We start from the raw sequence: 23,994 nt of genomic DNA, 5'->3' as shown, positions 1-23,994 counted from the left end.
AAACAGCAAGAAAGCTCTTTGGGTGCTGCCAAAAACAAACAAGGACTTGTTCTTAGTTATTTTGTTTTGCTTTGAAATATGGCCTTTTATGATAGCATGATGACCATACAATTGGTATTTACGTTGCTAATATTAAGACAAAGAGACAAGGAGGTTAGGCGACCCTTCATAAAGTAGATGCCCACATTTCTTTCTCTCTCTTTGACTGACTTAATTAACAAATTGTGTTTGAAATTTATAGTGCAAAATTTATGACTAAACTATTGTGCTCATTTTTCGTCAAAAACGAATTTGAACCACATTATTGCTAATTTAGTGTGAGGTTAGTACACTCCCCACTGCCTTAGTATAGATAATATCGTTTCTTAAAAAATAAAAAAAAATAACCACGTGCTCCTTTTTGGACTGAATTTTCATGACTTAACTTTCGAAGTACACAATTGACACCGCATCATATTGGATCAGCTAAAGAACTGTAGCAGAAGGTTTCCTACAGTTGTTGAAAGTTAAGCCTTCCACCATTAACATAGGGGTCTTTCATAACTGGAATGTTACTGCTTCTTCATCTCTAAGTTGTTTGTTACGTTCCCTGCGTGGCTTAGGCTTTGGTTTTTAGGTTTTCCTTTTGTTTGCTGGTGCTTTGAATTTTCTTCTTTGCCCAGTTCTCCTTTGTTGTTCTATTTGGGCTTTTGTAATATAGTATTTATTTAATAAAAAAGAAAAAAAGAAAAAAGAAGCTTTTATGACTTTTCCGGATCCCTTTCTCCAAATCTTCCCTATCAATCAATCCGAGCCCTTGAAACTTGATCCAACGGCTAAAGTTATTATAACTTTTAAAATGAGCCCCTACTTGTAGTCGTTAGATCAAATTTCAAAAATCTGGATTAGTTGATGAAGAGGACTTAGTGAAAGAGATCCGGAGATGACCTCTTTCCAAGACAGGTGATAAGATATGATGGGTTTCGTTAGGTGTATCCAAGATTTTGAAAAAATCGCGACCGCAAAATAAAAAACATTCACTCAAAGGTGAAGGTGAAGATGAGGGGTTGGTAGTAATCCCTTTATATATTGCTGGAATATTTTCAACGACAAGGGATAGGACGGCTTTGCTTGTTTATTGCAAACGATAGTTTACACTATTTTATATTAAGAGGGGATGAGAATTTAAACTCCAAACATAGACAATTTCACTATTTTATAGGCAAGTTTCACACTTCTTTGTTGTGGTCTAATACTATCTTTATTTACAACCGGATAGTCTTAGGCTCAACTCCTAATGAATGACAGATTTCAAATATCAAATTATTGCTAGTTATTATGTGAGTAATTGCATTTATTTATTTATTTATGGTAAAGCATTAGTGTTAGTGGGTTAAACGGTAACTTGTAAGGGAGAGGAGAATTAGTGGAATTGAACCCGCACATAGTGCATAGACATAATTGTTTTCCGCCATTACGGTACGTAGGCATCTGTTTTTGTTTATGTTTACTTGTCTTGAACGAAAAACTTGAGGTATAAGAAATTTCAAAGTAATCGAAATTAAATTGACAAGTGGACAAATGGGGAATATTAGAAATGCATAGCAGAAGTGTTTAGAATGGGGACACCTGATTTCTCTGCGAAATTTGTAGTTTATTACAGAACAATAAGCACATTATTCACTCTTTCAGCAGCGTCCATCTCCTATAAAATGTAAGCGAACAAGACTCCCAAGAAAATATGCACATAAATTAACCATAAATGAATTTAGTGTATAGATTATTTTATCGTTTGCAAAAATAAATTGTTTTAGTTTTATTTTGTTCTTGTTTTTCGGTAGTCGAAAGGCGCTGTATTGTGTAAATACTGACATTAAAGCTTACGTAAGTACTATGGCAGTAATGTACACTAGAGCAGTATTGTACACTAGAAACTCGCTGCTTTGCCTTTTCAACATTGCCACATTTATCATCGCATAGTGAAAGTAATAAACGAATCGCCATGAAGGAAGATTAACTCAACTGGTCATAATGATCGGTTTCCAGATCCCGTTGAAAACATTTTGAGTCCTATAACGCCGACTCTGCACCACCTGTAAAAAATAAATCCGGTTTTTGTTACTGACGGCAGCTCAGTCGCATCAGTTTAGTGAAATAATCTCGTGTGTGCACAAGACACCTTAGCTGTATCATTCGAATTATGTATAACTTGAGTGTTCAGTACAATTCTCCATGTAATTCTCGACTGACTGCTTTTAAATGGAACTACTACTGGAATACCAATAACTTGGGCACACATTTTAGTGCTTGTAGCTTATACATTATCAGGAAACACCAGCAACCGATTATCCTCTCAAAAAGTACACACAGTTGATAATCAGAATGATAATAGAGTTTCTTGACTAGTTGAAAATTGAAGGCTTTTCGTTAAAAAGTTTCCAAGAGGATGTCATCCCGTGTACACAGTACATGATACAATGACTTAAAAAGGCAACAACAACAACAACAACAAAGCCTTTTCCCACTAAGTGGGGTCGGCTATATGAATCCTAGAACGCCATTGCGCTCATTTGTGTCATGTCCTCCGTTAGATCCAAGTACTCAAGTCTTTTCTTAGGGTCTCTTCTAAAGTTTTCCTAGGTCTTCCTCTACTCCTTCGGCCCCGAACCTCTGTCCCGTAGTCACATTTTCGAACCGGAGCGTCAGTAGGCCTTCTTTGCACATGTCCAAACCACCGGAACCGATTTTCTCTCATATTTCCTTCAATTTTGGCTACTCCTACTTTACCTCGGATATCCTAATTCCCAATCTTATCCTTTCTCGTGTGCCCATACATTCCACGAAGCATCCTCATCTCCGCTACACCCATTTTGTGTACGTTGATGCTTCACCGCCCAACATTCTGTGCCATACAACATCGCTGGCCTTATTGCCGTCCTATAAAATTTTCCCTTGAGCTTTAGTGGCCTACGACGGTCACACAACACGCCGGATGCACTCTTACACTTCATCCATCCAGCTTGTATTCTATGGTTGAGATCTCCATCTAATTCTCCGTTCTCTTGCAAGATAGATCCTAGGTAGCGAAAACGGTCACTTTTTGTGATCTTCGCTAGATTGCTCCGGTCATTAGTGTGGATAAGTATATAAATGGATATAGATAGGAAAGCAAACACAAGATGTACGTGGTTCACCCAGATTGGCTACGTCCACGGAATAGAGGAGTTCTCATTAATTGTGAAGGGTTTACACAAGTACATAGGTTCAAGCTCTCCTTTAGTGAGTACAAGTGAATGATTTAGTACAAATGACATTAGGAAATATTGTGGGAGAATGATCTCGTAGCCACGAAACTTCTAAGTACCGGAGTGTGGTATCGTCTTGACTTGCCTTTATCTGTCTCATAGGTAGATGTGGCATCTTCTCTGGAAGTACTCTTCCTCCATCCAGGGGTGGTATCTGTAACTGGTGGAGATGCACAAGGTAATGTATCAATTTCACTTGAAGCTTACTTGTAGTTTCATGCTTGGTCAAGCGAGATACAAACCATGTAGTAGGAGTCCCCCAAGTCGCCGAGCTGGGGGATCTGCTGAAAGAGGTGACAGACAAGGTAAGCAATCAGAGCTCCGGCTGATTGTTCACATTCTCCCTATCTTGCAGGCAGCATGAAGGATAAAGAGAAGAAAAATGAGGAGAGATGATATGGGATACTTTTGCTTTTGAAGAAGTAACTTTCCACAGGCTTATTCTTGAACTGGGCTGGAGGGTTTTTTGGTTTCCTCCAGAGTATAAGGCCGACTGAAGAATTTGAGGGTCAAAACAAGTCCATCCAATCTAGAGTACGTTCGACCCTGCTGATATGGAATACTTTTGCTTTTGATAGAGTAGTGGATGTATCGGCACGTTTGCTGTTACGCTTGTCTCCACATGCTTCCTTGTATCCTTCTCACTTGCCCTATCTGTTCCTCAGGCAGATGCGGTATCTTCCCTGGAAGCATAAGATGTTGAAGATGAGTACTCGAGAGCAATGCCAGGTAAGTAATCAGGTAAGGGGTTCCTGGCTGGAAGCTTGATTCCAAGTGCTGACTGATTGCTCTCTTTCTCCTTGTCTTGCAGGTAAGAACAAGGCCAAAGGAAAAGACAGGGAAAAAGCATGATATGGGATACTCTTGCTTTTAACCCTGATGATATGAGATATTCTTGCTCTAGTATAGCTTGTTTACAGAGGTATTATCGGGGGGGGAAAGAAAGCTGAATATTTCGAAAGGCTTTGTTGGGAGTGCCCTCTCAGATAAGAGAAAGGGTTGAGCATTTTTGCAGGTCTGCCTGTCCGTTAGGGATGGAAGTCGACATATATAGGAGTCTCCCTAACATCAAGTAATAATGCTATTCCTTTACCCTGCTTGGTTATAGCACGGTAGTGGGAGCTGCCAGCTTCACATGTTTTAACTCTGTCAGAGCACTTTGAAAAGGTGGTTTGTGGTATCTGGAAAGCTGATGTTGCGTGTGAAGATTACAGACCTGTCGGGGGTCTGGCTCTCGAGATTCGGAGAACGATGCCTCTTCGATTTTTGAGAAAGCAATCCTGCTGGGGGTCTGGCTCTCGAGATTCGGAGAGCGGTGTCTCTTCGATTTTTGAGAAAGTAATCATGTTGGGAGTCTGGCTCTCGAGATTCGGAGGGCCGTGCCTCTTCGATTTTGGAGCAAGCAATCTTGTTGGGAGTGTTTTCTCGAATGTGAGTAAAGGTTGGGCATGTTTGCTAGTCTACCTTGCCACGAAGCACAGAGGTTGACACACAGGGACTTTCCAATTATCCAGCAGTGGTACTGTTCCTTTACCCTCTCTTCGATTTTGAGAAAGTAATCATGTTGGGAGTCTGGCTCTCGAGATTCGGAGGGCGGTGCCTCTTCGATTTTGGAGCAAGCAATCTTGTTGGGAGTGTTTTCTCGAATGTGAGTAAAGGTTGGGCATGTTTGCTAGTCTACCTTGCCACGAAGCACAAAGGTTGACACACCGGGACTTTCCAATTATCCAGCAGTGGTACTGTTCCTTTACCCTCTCTTCGATTTTTGAGAAAGTAATCATGTTGGGAGTCTGGCTCTCGAGATTCGGAGGGCGGTGCCTCTTCGATTTTGGAGCAAGCAATCTTGTTAGGAGTGTTTTCTCGAATGTGAGTAAAGGTTGGGCATGTTTGCTAGTCTACCTTGCCACGAAGCACAGAGGTTGACACACCGGGACTTTCCAATTATCCAGCAGTGGTACTGTTCCTTTACCCTTGTGGGTAATAATATGGTAGCTAGACCTTCAAAATTTATGTGTCTAAACTTTGTTAGTGTTGTTTCTTTGCAATTCTTTTACCCTTCTTGGTCAGAGCGATGTAGTGGGAGCTTCAAGCTTCACGTGTCTCAACTTTGTCAGAGAACTTTGGCAAAGTTATCTGTGGTACCCATGAGCTACTGTTGCGTGTGGGAAGTGGGTGATTGAACAGTACGATTCATGTGCTTTCTACTTCGCCAGAAATCTTCGACAGAATGCCCATAATTTCCACAAAGCTGAGTGTGCGTGTGACAGGTGCTGACAAGGCTGGAAAAGTAGGTGCCTCTTCGATTTCTGAAATCGGCCCTCGTGGTCTCTGATCAGCCCAGCTTTTGAGAAAGCAAGCCTCTTCGATTTCTGAGATAGGCCTTTGTGGTCTTTGAGCAGCCCAGCTTTTGAGAAAGCAAACACCTCTTCGATTTCTGAGATCGACCCTCGTGGTCTTTGAGCAGCCCAACTTTTGAGAAAGCAAACGCCTCTTCGATTTCTGAGCAGGCGCCTCTTCGATTTCTGAAGCTTCGTCGAGTGCAGATTTTTATAGGGGCTGACATTAAGTTCCAAAGCACACTTGAATATCCACCAGTAGAAGCTCCATTCTTGCACTTCTAAGATCTTGATTTGTCCGACCTTTTCTCTCTTCAACACATTTGAAAATGTCTGGCCCCTCCGACCGTCGTTTTGACTTGAACCTTGTTGAAGAGGCAGCCCCGCCTTCTCCAGACAACATATGGCGCCCATCCTTCGTCTCCCCTACTGGTCCTCTTACCGTTGGGGATTCCGTGATGAAGAATGATATGACCGCTGCGGTAGTGGCCAGGAACCTTCTCACTCCCAAAGATAACAGACTACTTTCCAAACGGTCTGATGAGTTGTCTGTTAAGGATTCTCTGGCTCTCAGTGTTCAGTGTGCAGGTTCTGTGTCTAATATGGCCCAACGCCTATTTGCTCGAACCCGCCAAGTTGAATCATTGGCGGCTGAAGTGATGAGTCTCAAACAGGAGATTAGAGGGCTCAAGCATGAGAATAAACAGTTGCATCGGCTCGCACATGACTATGCTACAAACATGAAGAGGAAGCTTGACCAGATGAAGGAATCTGATGGTCAAGTTTTACTTGATCATCAGAGATTTGTGGGTTTGTTCCAAAGGCATTTATTGCCTTCGTCTTCTGGGGCTGTACCGCGTAATGAAGCTCCAAATGATCAATCTCTGATGCCTCCTCCTTCTAAGGTTTTGTCCAGTACTGAGGCTCCGAATGATCCCCCTCCGGTGCCTTCTCTTTCTGGGGCTCTACCGACTGCTGAGACTTCTCCTAAGCAACCCTTGTGAAGGCTCCCTCTTGTTTGTTTATTTTGACTCAAGTATATGTACATATTTGTAACTTATCGGGGATATCAATAAATAAGCTTTCCTTCATTTCAACGTATTGTGTTAAATACACCAAAGCCTTCTTCGCTAAGTTCTTTGAATTTTCTTTTGTTGAAGCTTGTATGTTGAAGCTTTGTGAGTGGAGCATATAGGTTGAGGTAGTGTTCCCTTAATTTCCCGAGTGAGGAAAACTTCTCGGTTGGAGACTTGGAAAATCCAAGTCACTGAGTGGGATCGGCTATATGAATCTTAGAACGCCATTGTGTTCTATCCTGTGTCATGTCCTCCGTTAGATCCAAGTACTCTTAAGTCTTTTCTTAGGGTCTCTTCCAAAGTTTTCCTAGGTCTTCCTCTGCCCCTTCGGCCCTGAACCTCTGTCCCATAGTCGCATATTCTAATCGGAGCGTCAGTAGGCCTTCTTTGCACATGTCCAAACCACCGTAACCGATTTTCTCTCATCTTTCCTTCAATTTCGGCTACTCCTACTTTACCCCGGATATCCTCATTCCTAATCTTATCCTTTCTCGTGTGCCCACACATCCAACGAAGCATCCTCATCTCCGCTACACCTATTTTGTGTACGTGTTGATGCTTCACCGCCCAACATTTTGTGCCATACAGCATCGCCGGCCTTATTGCCGTCCTATAAAATTTTCCCTTGAGCTTCAGTGGCATACGGCGGTCACACAACACGCCGGATGCACTCTTCCACTTCATCCATCCAGCTTGTATTCTATGGTTGAGATCTCCATCTAATTCTCCGTTCTTTTGCAAGATAGATCCTAGGTAACGAAAACGGTCGCTCTTTGGTATTTCTTGATCTCCGATCCTCACTCCTAACTCGTTTTGACCTCCATTTGCACTGAACTTGCACTCCATATATTCTGTCTTTGATTGGCTTAGGCGAAGACCTTTAGATTCCAACACTTCTCTCCAAAGGTTAAGCTTTGCATTTACCCCTTCCTGAGTTTCATCTATCAACACTATATCGTCTGCGAAAAGCATACACCAAGGAATATCACCTTGAATATGTCCTGTTAACTCATCCATTACCAACGCAAAAAGGTAAGGACTTAAGGATGAGCCTTGATGTAATCCTACAGTTGAAAAATAGTATAAGACAGAAATCTAAAGGGTTCTAGTCTTTATGTCCAAGGAGGAGTGTTTCAATCTAAACATTGACACCAAAAGATACCAAAGAGGTTTACTTTCATTAATTTTTAAACAATCTACCTTGCTATCATGTCTTTAACCGATCTGCCCAAAAATACCACAAATTTCAAATCTAGCACCAAACTTCCCAAACTGGACAATGAATAAGTAAAAAAACCTTCTTCAGCTTTCTTGTACATGTAACATTTCCACTCACAAACCCTCCCCCTAACATATGGCATTAACACCTAAAGTACGGTGCTACTTTTTGGATGCTTCTGATAACAACCATTAACAGGCTGCGCTGCTCTTTTAACCAATCTCCAGCCACACTCAGCACTGCTAGGTGGCTTCCCTTTCTGACTATTAAGTGAGGTCAATGCTTACATACGTTGAAAAATATTTTTCTTCTATAATAAACACATGGATGTATCCTCATTATTATCGCAGAACAACAGAACATTACCTACCTTTATTTTTGCGTTCTCTAGTCTTCGCAAGTGCTACAGCAACTTTAGCTCCAACAAGTGCATTGTTCTTCACCAGTGCAATGTCTATGTTGGTTAAGAAACTGAGTTGATAAATCAAACAACAACAACAACAACAACAAAGCCTTTTCCCACTAAGTGGGGTCGGCTATATGAATCCTAGAACGCCATTGCGCTCGGTTTTGTGTCATGTCCTCCGTTACATCCAAGTACTCTAAGTCTTTTCTTAGAGTCTCTTCCAAAGTTGTCCTAGGTCTTCCTCTACCCCTTCGGCCCTAAACCTCTGTCCCGTAGTCACATCTTCGAACCGGAGCGTCAGTCGGCCTTCTTTGCACATGTTCAAAATCACCGGAGCCGATTTTCTCTCATCTTTCCTACAATTTCGGCTACTCCTACTTTACCTCGGATATCCTCATTCCCAATCTTATCCTTTCTCGTGTGCCCACACATCCCACGAAGCATCCTCATCTCCGCTACACCCATTTTGTGTACGTGTTGATGCTTCACCACCCAACATTCTGTGCCATACAACATCGCTAGCCTTATTGCCGTCCTATAAAATTTTCCCTTGAGCTTCAGTGGCCTACGACGGTCACACAACACGCCGGACGCACTCTTTCCATCCAGCTCGTATTCTATGGTTGAGATCTCCATCTAATTCTCCGTTCTCTTGCAAGATAGATCCTAGGTAGCGAAAACGATCGCTTTTTGTGATCTTCGCTAGATTGCTCCGGTCATTAGTGTGGATAAGTATATAAATGGATGGAGATAGGAAAGCAAACACAAGATGTACGTGGTTCACCCAGATTGGCTACGTCCACGGAATAGAAGAGTTCTCATTAATTGTGAAGGGTTTACACAAGTACATAGGTTCAAGCTCTCATTTAGTGAGTACAAGTGAATGATTTAGTACAAATGACATTAGGAAATATTGTGGGAGAATGATCTCGTAATCACGAAACTTCTAAGTATCGGAGTGTGGTGTCGTCTTGACTTGCCTTATCTGTCTCATAGGTAGATGTGGCATCTTCTCTGGAAGTACTCTTCCTCCATCCAGGGGTGGTATCTTTAACTGGTGGAGATGCACAAGGTAATGTATCAATTTCACTTGAAGCTTACTTGTAGTTTCAGGCTTGGTCAAGCGCGATACAAACCATGTAGTAGGAGTCCCCCAAGTCGCCGAGCTAGGGGGTTTGCTGAAAGAGGTGACAGACAAGGTAAGCAATCAGAGCTCCGACTGATTGTTCACCTTCTCCCCATCTTGCAGCAGCATGAAGGATAAAGAGAAGAAAAATGAGAAGAGATGATATGAGATACTTTTGCTTTTGAAGAAGTAACTTTCCACAGGCTTATTCTTGAACTGAGCTGGAGGGTTTTCTGGTTTCCTCCAGAGTATAAGGCCGACTGAAGAATTTGAGGGTCAAAACAAGTCCATCAAATCTAGAGTACGTTCCACCCTGCTGATATGGGATACTTTTGCTTTTGACAGAGTAATGAATGTATCGGCACGTGTGCTGTTACGCTTGTCTCCACATGCTTCCTTGTATCCTTCGCACTTGCCCTATCTGTTCCTCAAGCAGATGCGGAATCTTCCCTGGAAACATAAGATGTTGAAGATGAGTACTCGAGAGCAATGCCAGGTAAGTAATCAGGTAAGGGGTTCCAGGCAGTCAGTTCCTGGCTGGAAGCTTGATTCCAAGTGCTGACTGATTGCTCTCTTTCTCCTTGTCTTGCAGGTAAAAACAAGGCCAAAAGAAAAGACAGGAAAAAAGCATGATATGGGATACTCTTGCTTTTAACCCTGATGATATGAGATATTCTTGCTCTAGTATAGCTTGTTTGCAGAGGTATTATCGGGGGGAAAGAAAGCTGAATATTTCGAAAGGCTTCGTTGGGAGTGCCCTCTCAGATATGATGAAGGGTTGAGCATTTTTGCAGGTCTGCCTGTCCGTTGGGGATGGAGGTCGACATATATAGGAGTCTCCCTAACAACAAGTAGTAATGCTATTCCTTTACCCTGCTTGGTCATAGCACGGTAGTGGGAGCTGCCAGTTTCACATGTTTTAACTCTGTCAGAGCACTTTGAAAAAGTGGTCTGTGGTATCTGGCTCTCGAGATTCGGAGAACGATGCCTCTTCGATTTTTGAGAAAGCAATCATGCTGGGGGTATGACTCTCGAGATTCGGAGAGCAGTGTCTCTTCGATTTTTGAGGAAGTAATCATGTTGGGAGTCTGGCTCTCGAGATTCGGAGGGTGGTGCCTCTTCGATTTTGGAGCAAGCAATCTTGTTGGGAGTGTTGTCTCGAATGTGAGTATAGGTTGGGCATGTTTGCTAGTCTACCTTGCCACGAAGCACAAAGGTTGACACACAGGGACTTTCCAATTATCCAGCAATGGTACTGTTCCTTTACCCTCTCTTCGATTTTGAGAAAGTAGTCATGTTGGGAGTCTGGCTCTCGAGATTCGGAGGACGGTGCCTCTTCGATTTTGGAGCAAGCAATCTTATTGGGAGTGTTTTCTCGAATGTGAGTAAAGGTTGGGCATGTTTGCTAGTCTACCTTGCCACGAAGCACAGAGGTTGACACACAGGGACTTTCCAATTATCCAGCAGTGGTACTGTTCCTTTACAGTTGTGGGTAATAATATGGTAGCTAGACCTTCAAAATTTATGTGTCTAAACTTTTGTTAGTGCTGTTTCTTTGCTATTCTTTTACCTTTCTTGGTCAGAGCGATGTAGTGGGAGCTGCAAGCTTCACGTGCTCAACTTTGGCAGAGAACTTTGGCAAAGTTATTTGTGGTACCCATGAGCTATTGTTGCGTGTGGGAAGTGGGTGATTGAACAGTAAGATTCATGTGCTTTCTACTTCACCAGAAGTCTTCGACAGAATGCCCATAATTTCTGCAAAGCTGAGTGTGCGTGTGACAGGTGTTGACAAGGCTAGAAAAGTAGGTGCCTCTTCGATTTCTGAGATCGGCCCTCGTGGTCTCTGAGCAGCCCAGCTTTTGAGAAAGCGAGCGCCTCTTCGATTGATTCAGAGAACGATGCCTCATCGATTTTTGAGAAAGCAATCATGCTGGGGGTCTGGCTCTCGAGATTCGGGGAGCAGTGTCTCTTCGATTTTTGAGAAAGTAATCATGTTGGGAGTCTGGCTCTCGAGATTCGGAGGGCCGTGCCTCTTCGATTTTGGAGCAAGCAATCTTGTTGGGAGTGTTTTCTCGAATGTGAGTAAAGGTTGGGCATGTTTGCTAGTCTACCTTGTCACGAAGCACAGAGGTTGACACACAGGAACTTTCCAATTATCCAGCAATGGTACTGTTCCTTTACCCTCTCTTCGATTTTTAAGAAAGTAGTCATGTTGGGAGTCTGGCTCTCGAGATTCGGAGGACGGTGCCTCTTCGATTTTGGAGCAAGCAATCTTATTGGGAGTGTTTTCTCGAATGTGAGTAAAGGTTGGGCATGTTTGCTAGTCTACCTTGCCACGAAGCACAGAGGTTGACACACAGGGACTTTCCAATTATCCAGCAGTGGTACTGTTCCTTTACCCTTGTGGGTAATAATATGGTAGCTAGACCTTCAAAATTTATGGGTCTAAACTTTGTTAGTGCTGTTTCTTTGCTATTCTTTTACCCTTCTTGGTCAGAGCGATGTAGTGGGAGCTGCAAGCTTCACGTGCTCAACTTTGGCAGAGAACTTTGGCAAAGTTATCTGTGGTACCCATGAGCTATTGTTGCGTGTGGGAAGTGGGTGATTGAACAGTAAGATTCATGTGTTTTCTACTTCCCCAGAAGTCTTTGACAGAATGCCCATAATTTCCGCAAAACTGAGTGTGCGTGTGACAGGTGCTGACAAGGCTGGAAAAGGCTGGAAAAGTAGGTGCCTCTTCGATTTCTGATACCGGCCCTCGTGGTCTCTGGGGAGCCCAGCTTTTGAGAAAGCGAGCGCCTCTTCGATTTTTGAGATCGGCCTTCGTGGTCTTTGAGCAGCCCAACTTTTGAGAAAGCAAACGCCTCTTCGATTTCTGAGATCAACCCTCGTGATCTCTAAGCAGCCCAGCTTTTTAGAAAGCAAACGCCTCTTCGATTTCTGAGCAGGCGCCTCTTCGATTTCTGAAGCTTCGTCGAGTGCAGATTTTTATAGGGGCTGGCATTAAGTTCCAAAGCACACTTGAATCTCCACCAGTAGAAGCTTCATTCTTGCACTTCTAAGATCTTGATTTGTCCGACCTCTTCTCTCTTCAACACCTTTGAAAATGTCTGGCCCCTCCGACCGTCGTTTTGACTTGAACCTTGTTGAAGAGGCAGCCCCGCCTTCTCCAGACAACATATGGCGCCCATCCATCGTCTCCCCTACTGGTCCTCTTACCGTTGGGGATTCCGTGATGAAGAATGATATGACCGCTGCGGTGGTGGCCAGGAACCTTCTCACTCCCAAAGATAACAGACTACTTTCCAAACGGTCTGATGAGTTAGCTGTTAAGGATTCGCTGGCTCTCAGTGTTCAGTGTGCAGGTTCTGTGTCTAATATGGCCCAACGCCTATTTGCTCGAACCCGCCAAGTTGAATCATTGGCGGCTGAAGTGATGAGTCTCAAACAGGAGATTAGAGGGCTCAAGCATGAGAATAAACAGTTGCACCGGCTCGCACATGACTATGCTACAAACATGAAGAGGAAGCTTGACCAGATGAAGGAAACTGATGGTCAGGTTTTACTTGATCATCAGAGATTTGTGGGTTTGTTCCAAAGGCATTTATTGCCTTCGTCTTCTGGGGCTGTACCGCGTAATGAAGCTCCAAATGATCAACCTCTTATGCCTCCTCCTTCTAGGGTTCTGTCCAGTACTGAGGCTCCAAATGATCCCCCTCCGGTGCCTTCTCTTTCTGGGGCTCTACCGACTGCTGAGACTTCTCCTAAGCAACCTTTGTGAAGGCTCCCTCTTGTGTGCTTATTTTGACTCATGTATATGTACATATTTGTAGCTTATAGGGGATATCAATAAATAAGTTTTCCTTCATTTCAACGTATTGTGTTAAATACACCAAAGCCTTCTTCGCTAAGTTCTTTGAATTTTCTTTTGTTAAAGCTTGTATGTTGAAGCTTTCTGAGTGGAGCATGTAGGTTGGGGTAGTGTTCTCTTAATTTCCCGAATGAGGAAAACTTCTCGGTTGGAGACTTGGAAAATCCAAGTCACTGAGTGGGATCGGCTATATGAATCTTAGAACGCCATTGTGCTCGATCCTGTGTCATGTCCTTCGTTAGATCCAAGTACTCTAAGTCTTTTCTTAGAGTCTCTTCCAAAGTTTTCCTAGGTCTTCCTCTACCCCTTCGGCCCTGCACCTCTGTCCCATAGTCGCATCTTTTAATCGGAACGTCAGTAGGCCTTCTTTGCACATGTCCAAACCACCGTAACCGATTTTCTCTCATCTTTCCTTCAATTTCGGCTACTCCTACTTTACCCCGGATATCCTCATTCCTAATCTTATCCTTTCTCGTGTGCCCACACATCCAACGAAGCATCCTCATCTCCGCTACACCCATTTTGTGTACGTGTTGATGTTTCACCGCCCAACATTCTGTGCCATACAGCATCGCCGGCCTTATTGCCGTCCTATAAAATTTTCCCTTGAGCTTCAGTGGCATACGGCGGTCACACAACACGTCGGATGCACTCTTCCACTTCATCCATCCAGCTTGTATTCTATGGTTGAGATCTCCATCTAATTCTCCGTTCTTTTGCAAGATAGATCCTAGGTAACGAAAACGGTCGCTCTTTGGTATTTCTTGATCTCCGATCCTCACCCCTAACTCGTTTTGGCCTCCATTTGCACTGAACTTGCACTCCATATATTCTGTCTTTGATCGGCTTAGGCGAAGACCTTTAGATTCCAACACTTCTCTCCAAAGGTTAAGCTTTGCATTTACCCCTTCCTGAGTTTCATCTATCAACACTATATCGTCTGCGAAAAGCATACACCAAGGAATATCATCTTGAATATGTCGTGTTAACTCATCCATTACCAACGCAAAAAGGTAAGGACTTAAGGATGAGCCTTGATGTAATCCTACAGTTATGGGAAAGCTTTCGGTTTGTCCTTCATGAGTTCTTACGGCAGTCTTTGCTCCTTCATACATATCCTTTATAGCTTGGATATATGCTACTCGTACTCCTTTCTTCTCTAAAATCCTCCAAAGAATGTCTCTTGGGACCCTATCATACGCTTTTTCCAAAGCTATAAAGACCATGTGTAAATCCTTTTCCCCATCTCTATATCTTTCCATCAATCTTCGTAAGAGATAGATTGCCTCCATGGTTGAGCGCCCTGGCATGAACCCGAATTGGTTGTCCGAAACCCGTGTCTCTTGCCTTAATCTATGCTCAATGACTCTCTCCCAGAGCTTCATTGTATGACTCATTAGCTTAATACCCCTATAGTTCATGCAATTTTGTACGTCGCCCTTATTCTTGTAGATAGGCACCAAAGTGCTCATTCGCCACTCATTTGGCATCTTCTTCGTTTTCAAAATCCTATTGAAAAGGTCAGTGAGCCATGTTATACCTGTCTCTCCCAAAAGTTTCCACACTTCGATTGGTATATCGTCTGGGCCTATTGCTTTTTTATGCTTCATCTTCTTCAAAGCTACAACCACTTCTTCCTTCCGGATTCGACGATAAAAAGAGTAGTTTCTACACTCTTCTGAGTTACTCAACTCCCCTAAAGAAGCACTCATTTCATGTCCTTCATTGAAAAGATTATGAAAATAACCTCTCCATCTGTCTTTAACCGCGTTCTCTGTAGCAAGAACCTTTCCATCCTCATCCTTGATGCACCTCACTTGGTTTAGGTCCCTTGTCTTCTTTTCCCTTGCTCTAGATAGTTTATAGATATCAAACTCTCCTTCTTTGGTATCTAGTCGTTTATACATATCGTCGTAAGCCGCTAACTTAGCTTCTCTGACAGCTTTCTTCGCCTCTTGCTTCGCTTTTCTATACCTTTCACCATTTTCATCAGTCCTCTCCTTGTATAAGGCTTTACAACATTCCTTCTTAGCCTTCACCTTTGTTTGTACCTCCTCATTCCACCACCAAGATTCCTTTTGGTGTGGGGCAAAGCCCTTGGACTCTCCTAATACCTCTTTTGCTACTTTTCGGATACAACTAGCCATGGAATCCCACATTTGGCTAGCTTCCCCCTCTCTATCCCACACACATTGGGTGATTACCTTCTCTTTGAAAATGGCTTGTTTTTCTTCTTTTAGATTCCACCATCTAGTCCTTGGGCACTTCCAAGTCTTGTTCTTTTGTCTTACTCTTTTGATATGTACATCCATCACCAACAAGCGATGTTGATTAGCCACGCTCTCTCCTGGTATAACTTTGCAATCCTTACAAGTTATACGATCCCCTTTCCTCATTAGAAGAAAATCTATTTGTGTTTTTGACGACCCACTCTTGTAGGTGATCACATGTTCTTCTCTCTTCTTAAAGAAGGTGTTGGCTAAGAAGAGATCATATGCCATTGCAAAATCCAAGATAGCTTCCCCATCCTCGTTTCTCTCCCCAAAACCATGGCCACCATGAAAACCTCCATAGTTGCCTGTCTCCCTGCCCACGTGTCCATTTAAATCTCCTCCTATAAATAACTTCTCCGTCTGAGCAATTCCTTGCACCAAGTCTCCAAGATCTTCCCAAAATTTCTCCTTCGAACTCGTATCCAACCCTACTTGAGGTGCGTACGCACTAATCACATTGATAAGTTCTTGTCCTATTACAATCTTGATTGTCATGATTCTATCTCCTACCCTCTTGACATCTACAACATCTTGTACCAAGGTCTTGTCCACGATGATGCCAACACCGTTTCTCGTTCTATTTGTGCCCGAATACCAAAGTTTAAACCCTGAGTTTTCTAGATCCTTTGCCTTACTACCAACCCACTTAGTTTCTTGTAGGCACATAATATTTATCCTTCTCCTCACCATAACTTCCACTACTTCCATAGATTTTCCCGTTAAGGTTCCTATATTCCACGTTCCTAAACGCATTTTGCTCTCTTGAACTCTACCCTTCTGTCCTAGCTTCTTCACCCTCCCCCGTCTAATAGGATCAAAGTACTTCTTTTGTGTGTCCCGGGTAAAGTTGATAGGAGCATATGCTCCCAAACAACTTTGAGTGGAGTCGTTCGAAAAGAAGTTTCTATGGCCCCCTTGCTCATTTAACACTGCATCCGGGTGCCGATGGAGATACAGCGACCCTTGCTCACTTATCACTGTGCTCAGGCCACACAGCGCGCCACTTACGGGTGACGCCCTAGCTTTAGCGCGATTTTGTTCTGGATTCATTTTCATAAGGATTCGACGTGATCATGGAGTGCCGGCTGTCGACTACCTGACGCCCTCCCCCTCCTCCTTTATCCGGGCTTGGGACCGGCCATGTAAGACATAGGCGGAGTTAGTTGATAAATCAAACATATGCAAAAAAATTTAAATGACATTTTATGAGAGTTTCACTTTAAGAAACACTCCAATGTTCCTTAGGATTGGATGAGTCAACGCCATATGTTAGGAGTTAGAAAATGAATATATCATTGTTGTGCAAAGAAGAATATATAAAGGATACTTGAAGCCAATGAAGCTCCTCCCGTTAGCTCATTCACTCTCTTGAGCAAGAATGGAGTTGCATCATTTCCTATTATGTTCTTATCCCTGAGAACACAACTTCAATTAGTACTGATTAAAGATAACATTTCACTGAAGATTACTCATGGCAAGAAAACAACATTTTACCTAGCTTCGTCAAGGGCTCTCTGTATTGCAGACTCAATTAAACTTCCAGAAGCTGAGTGCTCTTTAGGAATTGGAACAGCAATCAAAATCCCACCTCCAAGCTCAAGTTTCAGATTTGCATCTATAAAGAAAATATATGTGTGAGAACTGAGAAAGGAGTATTAATGTAAGTTTTACATATAATTACAAGGAAGAAAGATAACTTGATTTGTAACTTGCCTATAAGCTGAGCACAGTCTTCTGGGGTATCTAAACGGCAAGGCACCTAGATTACAGGTAATGATTGAATAAAAGAAATAACAAAAAAATTAGTCAAATACATATTTGAACTAAATTATGTTACCTTACGAACCTGTAGACATAATTGGTGCAACCCTTTAAAGCTGTTTTTGCACACGTACTTCTTACATACCATGTGTTATCACCACAAAGTTTTCTATATTTGACACTTAGTTTAACAAAGTAAAATGATGATTCTCTAGTTCTAACAGTGGCCCATTTTTCTATAAGTAGAGGATTGAATCTATCCTCATCCCATCCCTCCCATGCCAAATGGATTAAGGTTCGTGAGCCTACAGTTTGACCATTTTGATCGCACTGATAGAGAGGCTGACACCCATTTTAATTGAGGGACAACTTTGCATCCTACTAAGGAATATGGTAATAGGGATGATTCGATACATCTAGCTTATCATTTTCCAGCCATCAAGTGATAAAATGAAATCAACACTACGTGGATGGCCTTCATTCCACAATTAGTTGAAGCACCATTTTTGAACATGAATTTGATTAAACAGATAAAAGAAAAGAGCAAGAACATTGGACACACCATTGTTGTTATAAGGAGAAAAATAACACTTTCAAAGAGTTGACGATCAATACCTTACAACCACTCGTTTCTGTAAAAAATGCTGGAAATTCGTTGGTCCTATAAGCAGCAACGCAAACTCCCTGAGTCTCCTACCTCAGAACAAGGTTAAAAAAAACAATTATTTATAGCTCATAATCTGTATGACTTACTTCTAATGATATAAATGAGATACTTAGTGCTAACCAAATATTCAAGGGTCCTTGGGATATCCAATATCGATTTTACACCAGCAGAGATGACAGCTACTGGTGTCCTTCCAAGCTCAGTAAGATCAGAAGATATGTCCATTGCTGCAAAAAGGAAGAAATAAAATTTTATATCATTTCATCCCATTATCACCGTAACTTTTTGTAAGTCAGCGGTGCCAACATGTTTGTGCATGTTAAGTTGTGCAAGAATTATTTTCATTTCTACATGAGCCAAATATGCGACTTACATGACAATAAAAGAGTCTTAGTTTCAAAGATTATGCTTTCAACAGTATAGGGCTAGTTCAATTTTTAATTAAGCTCTTACAGGTGGCTGTAACTGCAGGGGCAGTAGTTGAGTTTCACAAAACTTAGTCATACTTTTATATTCTCCCTTAGTTAACTCTGCACTGGGGTTTTATCTAAATTTTAGTACTTGTGATATTTCCTTGGGAATCAAGTTACTAACTTAGTACTGACCTTGTAGCCCTAATAGGAAAAGGTAGTTTAATGTTAAAATATGCTTCTTTATACCTAAAGACTTATCATTGTGATAAATGGATATTCACTATGCTGAGTGTGCAACATATGTGAATGGAGTCGGTATACTTTCATAAATTTGTTAATGTTCACAGCCCTACAGCCCTTAAAACTCATAAATTGCCACCTTCCCGCACAAGCCGTAAATACAGATAACTAGAAAACCATAACCCTAAACCTCTCAACCATCTGTATAAGACCTAACTATCCCAAAAGCAAGACACATAGGTTCCTAATCTCTCCTACATTAGTTCTTTTGCCTACTGCACTGCTTACTGTGCTCCAGTATAGATCATTTGGTGGACCATAAACCCATGTAAAGCAGAAGCTATATGATTTGGCTTGCAATAAGAAGAAAAAATTGCTAGTGTACACATTAGGAATATGCTGTGTGTAGTCATGACTACTAATATCCAAAAGCACTGGTGGACATATGGACAAATTCAATTTCTCTCATGAACTGTCAGTAATTCTATGCAGTGTTAAACTTACTATGCTCGCCATGTCTATGTACTCCTCCAATTCCTCCAGTAACAAACAATGGGATGCCAACCTTCAAGACATCCAGGTATTAAGTATTAACAAAACATACATTAATATTACAACACGAAGTAAACAACAACATAGTCCTTCAGGAAAGCTTATAAGCGACTAATTACCATGGAAGCAAAAAACATGGTTGCAGAAACAGTAGTTGCTCCAGTCCCTCTGGTTGCCACCTAGACAAGAGTCAGCACATCCTCTTGTTAAATTTAGCATTAGAAATTACCATGAAAAAACAATGACGATGGTTGTGGAATTCCATTTGTCAGAAATTTCTTGAATGTACATGATAACAGAGTAGGGAACCCCTTAACTATGTGGCTATGAAGGCTATTTTATGGATACACCAGCATAATAATAAAAGATGGCTAGCAAACACTTTTCCAGAAGCAAGTGCAATGCCACTGATTGAAGCCTACCAAAATGAATATTTTCCGCACAGTCTAGTCACTAAAAGCATAAAGGTAAAGTTAGAGAGCCAGATTTGAAAAAACAGCATTCTTTTCTCTCTTTAATAAATGGCGGTTAGGTATTGAGGCATCTTTTCATGAATTATGCCGGTGTAAATTTGCCACTTCAGGTATGTGTTCTAATATCCCCATATATTGGTTCCAGCACAAATGAAAATATGAAACTAAGAGCAGTCAACATGATGAATTGACTAGATTTGCTAAAACTAACAGATACAGTAAGTGCCATGCATCAATTACTCACAACATGTGCAATATCCCTTCGAGCTGTCTTCTGAGCTTTATGACCCAGATTGGCAAGCTTCTCCAATTCTTCCATACTCAGACCTACAAAAAGAAATCAAAAGAAAAGGCGGAATCAAGTCAACAAGAATCCCCTACAGTAGCATTGTCTAACAAGAATTTTCTTAGCAGATGAGTCTTAACCATAGCATTAGAATACCCTATACTTTTTTCTCAATTCAAAAGGCTGAAGCATTGATAAAAGCTTTCAATGAATTGGGGGACCTATTTTAACTTGGTTGTGTGCTAAAACTTGACAAACAGGGTAGCTTGTCAAGTTACAACTACCTTATTGGACAATATCTGTGCAAGTAAATTTGTAATCTTATTTGTTTGGAGGGTGTCACCAACCGACGCAGTTAAGATCAGTGCACCAAAACTCACTTGGTAGAATTATTTTTCGATTCAGTGAGAGAAAACATAGCACAATCATAAGAAGGCGTATAATTAACATAAGCCACCGCTCCAAGCCTATAAGTTCATCTAGAAAGCAGAAGAACAAAGTTGAATATAAACACCTATGCAAGGTATGCCATCCAAAATAGCAACAGTGGCAGGAACAGCTCCATTTTCCCTCACAACTGCCTCAACCTCCTTTGCTGTTTCCAAGTTCTTAGGATACGGCATCCCTGAACACCAGAAGAAAAACAAAAAATTCACAGTGGCAGTTCCTCACATACACACAAAAACACCATCCTTCAACATATCACACACATTCAGCTATCAATACATGGCCAATCTCCTGTTTCCGCCACTCAAAACCGCAACCATATATTTGGAGTATTGCAAACTGCCGTGTACGATGTATCGAAGATAAAATGAATTATGATACCGTATGCAAAAACCCAATTGGGTTTCGTTCAGAATGTTACTACAAACTCAATAGCAGAGGACAGTAGATCAAAAAAATATTTAACTGACAGTACAATGGATTACGCAATTACCATTAATTTTAATACAAGCGAAATTACTGCTTTAACTCAGACTAGGGTAGGGGGAGGATTTGAACCAGGGACACAGTGGGTTGAAGAAGAAGAAGGAAGGCCCCGGCACTAGGGCAATCCACCACTTGCATTACGCAATTAGTTTCTGTGTGTGTGTGTGTGTGTGTGTAGAGAAAGAGACAGAGAGAGATTACCATGGGAAATAATGGTGGATTCGAGAGCGACAACAGCACGGCCATTGGACAAAGCGTCAGAAACCTCTGGAGAAATCTTGATTGATCCGATGCCACCCTTAAGGAAGAAAAGGAACAAAACTCTGACTGTGAAATTTGGAAGACAATCTAAATAGAGAGAGAGAGAGAGAGAGAGAGAGAGAGAGAGAGAGAGAGAGGAAGAAGAAGCAGAAGAGGAAGGAAGTTGGAATGTTACCTTGTCCAAATGCGAGGGATGGAGGTGTTTGCGGAGATTAGAGAGTCTTGAGATAGCAGCTGATGAAGAAGAAGAGGACGACGCCATACCCTGCTCCCCTTGCTGTGATGGTTTTCCCTACCGCACCACTTTGATTCCTACTACCCAAAAACCTTTTTTTTTTTTTTTTTTTTTTTTTCTGAAAAGGATTTGAAAATTTGAGTTTTAATGATAATGATAAAATAAATTGTAAAATGAATAGTACTAGATTGATTTTTTAGTGTAAAAATATGATTTTTTGTTAAAGTGAACAGTACTGGGAGCTTTTCGTTGAAGTTCCTTTTTTTTTTCCCAACTTATTAAGGACTGGTTTGGTATTGCTGTGCTTTGAAAAAAAACTGATTCTGCTGTGCTGTGAGAATAAGCAGCTGTGAAATAAAGCAGCAAAGTGTTTGGTAAATTTTTTTGTAAAAGTGCTTTTGAAAAAAAAAAAACAGTATTATAGTGTTTGGTAAACTTTTATGTAAAACAACTGTGACGGTGTGAAATGACCAAAAAGAATATAATATTATATGTGCTATTAATTTAATTTTCTTAACAAACAAAGGTGAATTACTAAATATACTTTATTTTTAAAAGAAAAATAGTCATAAACTTTATGTTAAACATATAATCCAACGTATAACAAGAAATTATAATCTAACATTCAACATATAATCCAACATTTATGCTGCTTCACATTTTCAGCTTTTTTTCAAAACTTATTTTGTTGCTTCAAGTTTTCAGCTTTTTTTTTCACTCAAAACTGTGAAAATAAGCTGCTTTTAAATGTTTACCAAACATCATTTTGAGCTCAGCTTTTTTTTATACCCACTTTTCATAAAAGTCAAACCAGTACTAGTAGTCGATCACCACCCGCTATTGGATTTCCAAATTTTCATCCGTTTTTTTGTTCAAATCTATCACGTGGCAAAACACACCCTCCATGGATAACGGTGCTTCTTTCTCCTCCTCCAATCATCTGACAACCCCTTCTGTAGGGACATCTGCCTCGGCCCTTTTTTGTGTGAATATCTTGTGAAATGATGGTGCTTCGGAGCGGTCAAGATTGGATTTTGGGATTTGGTTGTGTGACTTGTTTGAGGTGGGTGTGGCTTCTAGTGGAGGAGACAATTGCAAGAAGGATTGTGGGTGACCTCCTAACTTTCTCTAGAGATGGTGGATGCTATAAACTGTTTTACCCTAATTCGTGTAGCATGTGCTTGGCACTGTGAATAATTCTAACAGAAAAATGACAATTTTGAAAATGTAAAGGTAGGGTGGTAATCAAGTGTTAGTAAAAGTTTAAGGGCGTAGTTGACTAAAATAAAAGTTTAGAAAGTTAATTGGCAGTGGAATACAAGTTTAGGGAGAATCGACAAATACCTCTTGTCAAATTAATAAGAGGTTTCTAAAGTAAAAAGTCTTATTACTATTCAATAAGGCTTATTTTTAGCTACACCATATGGAACTCTATTTTTATCTCACTTTGCCCACTATAACTCAAAAGTCATCACTTTATTCCTTGAAACTCAAAATTCGTTTTACTTTGACTTGCGAACTCTCTCATCTCCCTGAAACTTTTATGCCGCCTAAACATATGTTGGACTATCCAAGAAGATTATGTCACATGTGCAATAAATTTGATTAAAAATTTCCATTATGTGTTAGTATTCAACAATTAGAGAATATTGGGTTTAAAAGAAATTGAAGAGATGAAAAAAAATAAAAAAGAAATTGATTAGCCTAACTCACCCAAATCAAACCCACATAAGAAATTAATAAATCTAAAGCAATGTGGAGTGAATTTTAAGAGACAACTTTCAAGTTTCAAGGGGCAAACTAGGAAAATAATCTAGTTCGAGGGGTAAAGTGAAGCAAATTTTGAGTTTCAGGAAGAAAAGTGGGGACTTTTGAGTTACACGGAGCAAAGTGAGATTAAAAGAGTTCCAGAAGGCGTAGCTAAAAATAAGTCATTCAATAATTATAAGGATATTTTTGGTGAAAAGTCTATAAAGGGTTAAACATTTTTCTTGATTTCTCTTATGTCATTATTCCATTCATCATGACGAGGTCCACAATTACAAACATTTTTATTCTTAAGCTTGAATTATTATATGTCATTTTGCATGATGCTACAGTGAAATATACTTATGTTACTTTTCATATTTTGCTTATTTGATGCCATCACTTTTATGCTTCCATCACGTTGTTGATGTTATGCAGTTCTTCTGTCAAATATGCAAATATTGTTCATTTCCTTCTAATTCTGCCTCCATTTCTCTATCTTATTTTATCTTGTTATAAGTATTTGATGTTTTTCATTTGCAATTTTGAGGCTTCTAGTAGAGCTGATGAGGGACATTTGTCTTGATGTAGATATACATTTCTCCTTCTTCTGCTACTAATATCATATCATACTTAAAAATCTTCAAACTCGTCTATAACTAACATAAGGATTTCTCGATATCTAAGAATATTTTGATGTGAATGAGTTTCATCTATATTGTGATATAGAGGACTGTCTAAAAGATTATTCATTAATCATGGCTATACGCCTAACTTTTTCCTTATAAATATGGATACACCAATCTAGTAGACTGCTAATAAAGCTTGTACAAATT

General features: G+C 40.9%; 2 protein-coding genes and 1 long non-coding RNA gene across 3 annotated transcripts; 1 reads left to right on the top strand and 2 right to left on the bottom strand.

Annotated features, from left to right (window-relative positions):
- Positions 1-1,731: 1,731 nt before the first annotated feature.
- Positions 1,732-21,514, bottom strand: LOC126590885 (pseudouridine-5'-phosphate glycosidase). The gene is made up of 13 exons (XM_050256404.1): positions 21,353-21,514; positions 21,118-21,214; positions 20,498-20,608; positions 19,942-20,024; positions 19,344-19,403; positions 19,177-19,237; positions 18,140-18,246; positions 17,968-18,045; positions 17,305-17,350; positions 17,086-17,206; positions 16,919-17,004; positions 8,286-8,369; positions 1,732-2,072 (listed from the first exon to the last, which is right to left on the bottom strand). The coding sequence occupies exons 1-13, from the start codon at positions 21,437-21,439 to the stop codon at positions 2,050-2,052; spliced, it is 1,044 nt and encodes a 347-aa protein (XP_050112361.1). The 5' UTR covers positions 21,440-21,514; the 3' UTR covers positions 1,732-2,049.
- On the top strand, positions 4,964-11,716 carry LOC126590889 (uncharacterized). The gene is made up of 3 exons (XR_007612186.1): positions 4,964-5,202; positions 10,664-10,880; positions 11,578-11,716. It is a non-coding gene; the product is annotated as an uncharacterized LOC126590889 (long non-coding RNA).
- LOC126590887 (uncharacterized) lies at positions 6,688-8,279 on the bottom strand. The gene is made up of 2 exons (XM_050256406.1): positions 8,029-8,279; positions 6,688-7,996 (listed from the first exon to the last, which is right to left on the bottom strand). Exon 2 carries the CDS (start codon positions 7,711-7,713, stop codon positions 6,931-6,933), a length of 783 nt encoding a protein of 260 aa, XP_050112363.1. The 5' UTR covers positions 7,714-7,996; positions 8,029-8,279; the 3' UTR covers positions 6,688-6,930.
- Positions 21,515-23,994: the final 2,480 nt, after the last annotated feature.

This window comes from Malus sylvestris, chromosome 11 (assembly GCF_916048215.2).
Source record: "Malus sylvestris chromosome 11, drMalSylv7.2, whole genome shotgun sequence".
In the NCBI taxonomy this organism is placed as follows: domain Eukaryota; kingdom Viridiplantae; phylum Streptophyta; class Magnoliopsida; order Rosales; family Rosaceae; genus Malus; species Malus sylvestris.
Note: the sequence above shows the minus strand (reverse complement) of the source record. Positions and strands in the feature narration are given on the sequence as shown.